This window comes from Sander vitreus, chromosome 3, assembly GCF_031162955.1.
Source record: "Sander vitreus isolate 19-12246 chromosome 3, sanVit1, whole genome shotgun sequence".
Lineage (NCBI taxonomy): Eukaryota > Metazoa > Chordata > Actinopteri > Perciformes > Percidae > Sander > Sander vitreus.
In genome coordinates this window covers 11487083-11496414 of record NC_135857.1, presented here as the reverse complement: position 1 = coordinate 11496414, position 9332 = coordinate 11487083, and the positions used below count along the sequence as shown (strand labels likewise).

At 38.7% G+C, this 9332-nt stretch overlaps 1 protein-coding gene across 1 annotated transcript; it reads right to left on the bottom strand.

Moving 5' to 3' along the window:
• Positions 1-1489: 1489 nt before the first annotated feature.
• zpld1b (zona pellucida-like domain containing 1b) lies at positions 1490-9045 on the bottom strand. The gene is made up of 10 exons (XM_078245034.1): positions 8940-9045; positions 7111-7331; positions 6817-6998; positions 6424-6496; positions 5598-5695; positions 5204-5284; positions 4815-4986; positions 4631-4736; positions 2543-2572; positions 1490-1662 (listed from the first exon to the last, which is right to left on the bottom strand). The coding sequence occupies exons 1-10, from the start codon at positions 9043-9045 to the stop codon at positions 1490-1492; spliced, it is 1242 nt and encodes a 413-aa protein (XP_078101160.1).
• Between the last annotated feature and the right edge of the window lie 287 nt (positions 9046-9332).

The window sequence follows — 9332 nt, the reverse complement described above, 5'->3', positions numbered from 1 at the left end:
TTACTACTCTGCTTTGCTCTTTGCAATTTTTTTTGTTCTTCCTCCTCCTTGTACTCCTATTTTTACAGTACTGAACCCTGCATCTCACAAACTTGTCCTTTGTCTCTGTGATACTGTAATTCTTGTAATTCTTTGTTGATATGAACCTGCAACCAGTCAAAATCTATTGAGCAGTCAGTACTGTTACGGTAACAAATGGAAAGCACAATGTTCAGGGCCATACAATTTGTTCATTGTACAGTATACAGCCTACAATGCACTGTACTACAGTATACAATACTAAAAGGGACAAACATCAAAGTAGTAAACATGTGATGCTTCTTCTTGTCTTTGGGCTGGGTCAGGCCAGAGCACTTCGTATATAATAATATATATATATATTAATATATAGCAATATTACAATATTTTAAATGTTTTTTTTTCTAGGAAATCATCAAACCTCGCAAGAGAGTGAATAAGCGTATAATTAAACTTTGGAATTTTCAATTATAAAGTACCCAAGTTTATTTTAAAGCTAGAAAAAAGTCCATATTCTAATAATAATGTATACTTTATTAATCTCGCAAGGGGAAATTAAGTATACATTTCACTCTGTTGTTATTACACGTATGCCTCAGTACCTATACATGCTCTAATGGAGAGATGTCAGAGTAAGGGAGCTGCCCATGGAAAGGCACCCAGAGCAGTTGGTTCAGTGCCTTGCTCAAGAGCATCTTGGCAGTGCCCAGGAGGTGAACTGGCACCTCTCCAGCTACCAGTCCATCACTACACTTTGGTCCGTATGGGGACTTGAACCAGCAACCCTCCTCCACAACCCAACTCCCTACTGACTGAGCTACTGCCCCCCCTACAACCTGCCTCAAACTCAATAATGAAACAATAAACTGGTATCCAAAATAAAATGCTTTTTGTCGATTTTAATATTGAAGGGGGTTATAATGCTATTAATTCTAACTGCAAAACAAAAACAAACACACAAATAAAATGTGACAATGGTTTATATTTTGGTTTCCCGCTAATCTTTTTTAATCAACCCACATCATGAAATTTGTTAAAAAAAAAAAGAATCTGTCAAAATGAGTCATTTTCAACACAACTGTTGTTTAGGAAGCTTATGTGAAGAACTGAAGACGACGCCTGTTTGAGTGAGGTGTTGGCTAACATCAAAAAAGGAAAGGGAATATTTCTGATGCAATCTTTTATTACAAGTTATAAAGGTTAACGTTTTCCCATTTGCATGGGATTTGAGTGTAAAAGCGACTGTAAACACTGGGATTGACCAAACAATAGATGACAATGGATAACAAGAATGCTGAGGTATTGAAGGCAATAAATACACAACACCTACAACAATAAAATATACACATTTAATAATGTGTGTACAAAGGAAAGCACACATGCACATGTATACGCTATCAGTCTGTGTACCCAACATACACATTCTGCACATATTGTCAGTTCCACGATGTCATTATATACAGATGTTCATTCATTTAAAGGTGGGGTTCCAAACACCTGAGGCTGTGGTTGTTGGGAGGCGGGACTTCTGCAGGAGGCGGACTGACAGCAGGAAGAAGCCCGCACCGACCCCGCCCAGGATGACCACACCTGAGATCAGAGCACTGGTCACCGGGTTCATAGGCGGGGAGGGGTCACTAGATGCTTGAGGTGAAAAAGCAGAAACTTGAAACAGACAGTTCCTTTGACGAGGGCTTAACATAACCTGAGTTTGATTCTTTAACTTTCAAAGAGAAGTGGAACTTTTTTGTTGTTGCCTTAAATCATCAATTTCCATGGGTTTCTGTCATAGACTGTATATTAATGGACAGAGCATTTGTGACGTCACCCATTGGTTTGTGGAGATCTGCTATGAGTCGTCGAGTTTGCCGTTACGAGCGCAGCCCTCCTGGTTGCGGATGTGAGGATTTTAGACGAGAGGGAGGAGTGAGGGAGGAGCCATAGACTGTTGGGCGCTATCTGACTGTGACTGGCAACGCTGCTTACACTCTACGTTACACACTTTCACTGGCAATCTGGATGCAACTGCTGCTGAAAGCTAGCCTACATAATTTGAGGTAAGATTTAGCTTCGCTACGTTTTAATATATCTTTGTCCCATAGTTATATTACATATAAGACAGGCCGCAAACTCTCAATCACATCATAGCCACGCCTTAAAACACCCCCTGCTTTATCGTCGATTTTAAAATCAACGAGACCGTTATTCAAAAAAATGAACAAAATTCTGTGCTGCAGAAGACTTAAAACTAGCATTATGAAAATGTTTACTGAAATCAAATGAGAAGTGGGTCACTTTCTCATAGACTTCTACAGAAACCGACCTCCTTTTGCAACCGCCCCCTGCTGGAATTCAGATAGAATGCAGGTTTAAGGCACTTCCGCATTTGCAGCACTTTGCCGAACCGGATGCGTTGTCCATTAATATCAACAGTCTATGGTATCTGTACACCTATTACAGGACTTAGTCACCTGTGATATTTGAAACCTTTTTCTGTTTTGTAATATTGCAGAAGGGTGCTTACCAAGTTGGGAGTTGTTGACAGGAGTTTCATCTGAAAAATGATGTTAAAAAGTGTTCATTAGACTTATTTTTTAAAGATATTTTAATCTCCAATGGCTCTGTGGATGTAATCTCTTTTACTATCTTTTTATCTAAATACAAAAAAAAAAAAAGTAGTTCAACATTTTGGGAAATATGCTTCTTTTCTTTCTTGCTGAGAGCTAGATAAGAAGATCGACACCACTCTCATTTCTCCGTTAATTATGAAGTTGCAACCAGGAGACAGTTAGCATAAAGACTGGAAACAGGGGAAACAGTTAGCCTTGCTCAGCCCAGCGGTAACAAAGTCTGCCTACCAGCACCTCTTGAACTCACTAATTAATAGATTATATCAGGTTTATTTAAAAATGTACAAAAAAAATGACAAGTTGTGTTTGTACAGGAGATTATGTGAGAGAATATTTGTATGACCAGGTTTCCCCGTCCAGTTTTATGCTAAGAGCTAAACTGGCCCTCTCCTAATTCTATTTCTCTGACAGAAAGCAAAGAAGTTAGTGCTAATACGACCCACCTACATGTAACAGTCGCAGTTTTAAACAGGTCGTTGTTAAACGGTCACAGTTTGGTTAGGTTTAGGCAACAAAACCACTTGGTTAGGTTTAGGTAAAGATTGTTGTTTCACTTAAATCAAGTATGTGTGTTACATCTTTAGTAGTCTACGTAACATACTGTAGAACTACTAAAGATGTAACTTAACTTACAAGGAAATTTACGTATGTAAGTTAACATTTGTCAGTGTTGACTTTTAGATTCATATGGGACACAAACAGAGGTCTCCTGGGTGAACGTCCGGTTTGTTTGACCCATCCACCACCCTGAACACCCAGACAAGCAGACTTTGTCACTCTTTATACTACCTCACCTGACTTTCTTCGCTCCCGTCATAATTACTACGGCCACTAGAGGTCGCCGCCACACTAAACGGTAATATGGGTAGTAATACAGTTTTTTACGATTGCTATGACAATTTTTTCAAAACTTGTAACAACTTTCCTAAACTCTTAACACAGTTAGCACATCTGTCTGTGTAGGCTATACAATTAACACATTTATTGTTGCTTTGACACAAAATGCATACAGTTAACACAAATTTAAAATGCTTGAACTTCTTTTACACACAAGCTCCACCAAGACCAAAACAATGGATCTTTACTGACCAATTTACAAATGCTTTCACTCTGTATGTCAGAACAGATAACATCATGTTCTAAACCTAACTTATAGGCTAAAGTCAAAGTGAACAGCTGTTCATATTGTAAATTGAAACACAAAAATATCCCCTGGATTTTGTTCCATTGCTACTGAGAAACCGCTGACTGAAGTCATGCAAATAGATCAATCACAGCTGATTCCCTTCTAGGAAACACACTCAGGTGTTGAGGTTCTTTCAATCGCATGATCATATGGTAGTACAGTAAAAGAAGACCTATTTGAACAATATAGATGAACACAAAGAAAGGAGGAAAATGCCTGCACGAGGGAGAGGAAGACGAGTACTAGAGTCTTCTTTTTTTCATAGACCATCTATAAAGCTACTCTGAGATGGGTCATTCATTTCCGGTATTGAATTTCTGCAGCAAATGAAACAAAATGCATGCATTTACTAAACCCAACAAAACAGAAATGTGAGAAACTGCAGTGCAAAACACAATCTATGGTCAATACAATATACTATTGTCTATTTGGACCGGTTTCCGCCTGTTTTTAGTTATGTGCTTTTGTGCAAAGAGTTGGAAGATAAAAAAGATCGATTCCACTCTCATGTCTGTCTGTTAAATATAAAGCTACCACCACCAGCCATTTAGCTTAGCTTATCATAAATAACAATAGCAATAACCACAATATGACATTTTTATTCTTCGTTTGTATTTGTATGGATTAAACCAACAGAATTAGTGAGTCTTTATGATAGGCTAACATAATTGGCTGCTGTTGGTAGCTTTATATTTAACAGTGGGTGGTATCAATCTTTTTATCTCTCGACAAGAAAGCAAAAAAAGCATATTTCCCAAAATGTCAAACTATTCCTTTAAGAGTTTATTGCTCATACCACTCCTGGTGATTATTGGTCCAGCAGTGATGACGGCGTTCCCAGACGCTGCTGGTAGGGGACCAACGCTCTCCTCTTCACCGCGCCTGCGCCGTCGCCCACAAATCTACCAATCACATCATCAGATTATAGTCCTCATTGAGGTCAAGAGACACAAACTGAGATTCATGATTTTTACACTCACAGGCATGAGCATGATGCAGTCGTCTGCCCGGCAAAGCTTGGTGACGCAGTGCAGAAACACAGTTGACATCTTCTGGTGTCTGTGTTTGACAAAACGGAAAACCTCAAAGGAGAACCGTCCCATCTGACTCTTCCCATTCTCGAAAACTGTCGTCTGTGGGTCTTTGTAGCAGCTGTGTCAAAAGAGAACAACACACAGATACACATACATGCACACACTAAAAATGACAACTTTTTCGTCCATTGTAGATTTATGCTTAAGCACTCACTGAGAAGAGAAAAAAGTAGCATTCATTTGGGTTAAGCCCTTTGGAGAGCCTGAATAGGTAATGACTCCCTTTTGTGGTTTATCAAGCCATCATCTTGAAGAGAGGGAAAAAGCGAGATTACCCAAAGAAAAGGTCATAGCGGAGTTCATCATTAGGATTCCCTGAGGGGGTTGTGTAACAGTAGTCCATCAAGATGTTCCACCTGCAGAGGGACAAAACTGTCAAATGGCATGTATGATAGAAATCTAACTGCACATGGGAAAGCATAGATCATGGCTTTCTCTGCTGCAGACTGGCGCCTCCATGTAGAATAATAACATAATGGCATAATGAATATAGGGAGACCATAGAAAGTAAGGCCTAAATCTGTAAAATCGATGGTGGGAAGGATGCTGTGATTGATCGAAATATCCACTTTGCTTTAATGAAATTGTTGCAGTGGAAAAAATGTCAAACATCTGAAAATCAGGAGAAAATGTAAATTCAATAGTGAATAATCGGATGTTATCTGGTACCGTTTGTCTAAGTTTGTGGCTTTCACTGCAGCAAATACTCTGGTTTTCAGAGCCAGTCCAGCCATTGGAATAGAGAGAGGTTGATTGTATGTTGAATCCTGTTCAGGAAAAGAAATCAATGTGAAGAGAAAAAGAAAAAGGTTTTTTTCCACTCGTCACATGAAATGGGAAAATTTGAAATTAACAGGGGGACTCAGTCCGGACATGATGAGCATTTAAATTATAAGGCTGGCGATATTCTCTATTTTTGCTATTGTTAATAAATCCATTAAAAAGACCAAGAGCAACAGTTTGTTAGTCCATCTCTCAACACTTTCTAACCTTGCCAGCCTTGTTTGTTCCTACTGAAAACTCATTCATTTAAAGGATTTTTGATTAATTCCAACAGTTGGGCACTGTCGTTTCTTACATTTCTCTTAACAGGAGTAAATTGTGTATCTGTTGGGGACTATTTCCTGCAGCGCATTGGTGCTCTAGTGAGTATTTGCAGCATGAATGTGGAATTGAGTCACAACAAACCACAGTGCCCACGCTCATTGTAATAAAGTAATGTTCAATTCATTGTTGGTTTTGGTCTTTTCATGGAATTTGTTCACATCAAGAAAAATATTAAATATCACCAAACATATGGTGATATTTCAGTATGCCTCCTAACTGTTATATACTTTTAAAAATAGTAAACAGATTCATTATAAGAAAACACTAACGTGATTCAAAGATTACTGACATTAAAAAAACATATTCCCCCTAATTCAAAGCTTCAAAGCTAATGCATTGCAACAGATATTATTGTTGTTGTTGTTGTTGAACACAGCTGTGTACTCACGTTGTACAGGATCATACTCAATGTGCTCACAAATGTGCCGTTGCTGTCCTTGACAGATACAGCAGCCGAGGAGCTGTAAATAGATTTAATACATTTATTGAAGTGCTATTATTCCTCTTTTGGCGGTATTCAATCATTGCTTTTAAAAGCACAGGTTTTGATGAGGAATGCATGCATGTGAATTAGCATCTAAGTCATTAAGAAAATATGCATATTCTAAAATAAATGGTTCTCAGAATACCATTGGACACAAACCCACTCAGGCAGTTTAAGAGAACAATAAACACATCTTAATTAATCCCTAATTAAATGAACACATCTTCCAAATCTTAAATCCAGTGAGTAACTCCTTAAGGTTAAGCTATCTTTTGGACACTAAGGGCAGCAACTTACGATGCCAGCTGGGAGTTATTGACCAGGTACTCCAGCGGGTAGCTGCAGCTGAATTTATACAACAAACCGGGAAGGTAGCTGATTATAGCTGGCGGGTCAGGGGTGTCGATATAGCCTGAGACATTCCCAATTTGTACCAGGGACATGTTCCCATATGCATTGGCCCCGTAGGCTGTGCTGACCTGCAGAGAGAAACATCTCAGCAGAGTCACTTTGCTTTCTCCCAAGTCAATAAACAACATGATGAAGTTGCTTATTGATTACACCATGTGCTCGTGTTTGTGTATTCTTTACCACCAGGCTGTTACCGCAGGCCTCCAGGGTGCTGAGACTGATGCTGAACAGCACCGCTGTGGGAAAGGTGTTGTTGTTGATGAAGCCACGGCATTGTGCATCACTGTGGCGACCGTTCAGGGCCAAATCTGCGTCAGTGTAGCCGGAGAAGAGCACGGGGCAGAAGTTGATCTTCAAGGTGATGGTCTGAACCCCGCAGTACACACTGATGTCCCGCTCTCCTGGAGGAACAGAAAGGAGGGGAAACAGAGAGTAGAGTTAGCAATACCTTTTTAACTTAAAAAAAGCTGTTAGACCAGTGGTTTACAATCATAGGGTCTGTTTCACAAAAGCAATAGACCTTTTTTCATGGCAGACATGTTGACATGTCATAGTAGGAAAAGCACAGATGTATTATAACCATTAATGATGGCTGCATTCCACTTAGGAGAGGCCCTGGTATTGTGCATGCTGACTCACTGAAATAGCTTAATGGGACACTTGATGGAACTGAGCCATTGTTAAGGTTATCAATTTCAGCTGTGCTTTTCCTACTATGACAGGTCAAAATGTCTGCTGTGAAAAAGGTCCATTTGTATACACTGCTTCCCAATCATTGATACTCAAATTGCAATCTATGCTCATGCATGGGCCACAACTATAGGGTTGATTTTCTTGTCCCTGATTAGATGCTGGGACTGAATCCCAGCAGGTAACCACCTATAACTTAAGATACAGTGGGCTGAGAAAAAAAAGACTTTAAACATGTTGTAACTTAATCACAAGCACCGCTGCAAAGGTGAGACGTGAGGCAGAATAAGTCTGATAATCAGCCCTTTTAATATGTGAACTTTCAAATCAATATGAGACAACTAACAGAGCTCAAATCACCCAAATTACAGAAGCATCCATAACAAATAGTTTTCAACATTAATATTATCTTTTATTTTTAGGATCATACTGGGTGATATGGTTACTTCTAAGTTTGTTCTGATTGATTAAGTGTTATTTTATTTAGTCTATTCTCTATATCAGATCAGCGGGATTATAGATACCAAAAAATTGAAATGATTGGATTTATTTTAATTTTTTTTACATTTCATCTATTCAGGTAGCTATTCAATTATTTCTACGGTATGAAACTTTGTAGGAGGACATGATCTCAGTGTCCTCAGTAGTAAAACAATTTTACTTAAGGCATTATCAGAAAAATATAAAATAAATAAAATATACTTTAAGTAAAGTAATGAACTCATTGTACAGAATTCCCTCCTTCTGATAACACTTTGTTTGAATTGCCCAATTTAGCATTTATACTTGTATATACACAATTAATAAATGATTAAGAACATTATTTTCTATTCATTTATGTATTTGTCAAAATTATAATTCCTCCTTTAGAACTCCTCCTCTGGGGCATCCACAAAGCACTTAATGATGCATGATAACATAATATATCACCGTTGTACTCATATATAATACATTATCTCCATAAGTTTCAAATGTATTCAGTTTTAAAACATTGATTTGTGCATGCATATAAACAGTTAATACATGCCATATTACACACTGAAAGCCCTGCTTATGTGTGTAACCCTATCATATGGTATTCTGCATTCATTACCTGTTCATACCCCAATTACAAATGCTTCATAGGAGGAGGTATAATTGTTTAGAAATACATTAACGAAAAACCTTAAAAATGTCCTTACATTTGCTTACAACTACAATTACAGTGTGTTATAAGGTGTTATGGACCATGCATTAAAGTATTGCCTGTATTCCATACCTGTAGGCAGAAGAGTGTATGGCTTGTAAAGAGAAAACATATTATGTGAACGTTCTCTCACCAGGAAACCTGCTGTGGTAGCTGGCGTCACAGTTGTATCCATTAAACTGAGTGGAGACCGAAGCGGCGTTACTCATCAGCAGGAAGACAAAGCACATTCGTGTCATTTCAGCACCTGAGAGAGGTTTGCCCACTGTCATCTTCAGAAGGTCAACATTGCATTAACCACATTCCTCAGGTACCTGTTAAAAAACAGCACTGATCTCAAAACTAGATGTTCCAAAAACAAAGCCCCCAAAGCCTCGCCTGTTCCCTCGACTGCTGCACGCTCTGACCTCTATCACACTAGTACAACCTTCTTTCCCCAGGTCCCCTAATCCCTCTTATCATGCTCTCCCCTTTCTACCTCAGGCACTCATGTTGGCACAAAACCTCTATTACCCAACCCCTTTTA

What these genes read in the sequence shown, in the direction of transcription:
- zpld1b (XM_078245034.1), bottom strand. Translation starts at nt 9,045, where the DNA reads ATGACACGAATGTGCTTTGTCTTCCTGCTGATGAGTAACGCCGCTTCG. An exon ending in AATAACTCCCAGCTGGCATC is followed by an intron (nt 6,497 to 6,816) that starts GTAAGTTGCTGC and finishes ATCTATTTACAG; the next exon opens with CTCCTCGGCTGCTGTATCTG. An exon ending in ACTGCATCATGCTCATGCCT is followed by an intron (nt 4,737 to 4,814) that starts GTGAGTGTAAAA and finishes TGTGATTGGTAG; the next exon opens with ATTTGTGGGCGACGGCGCAG.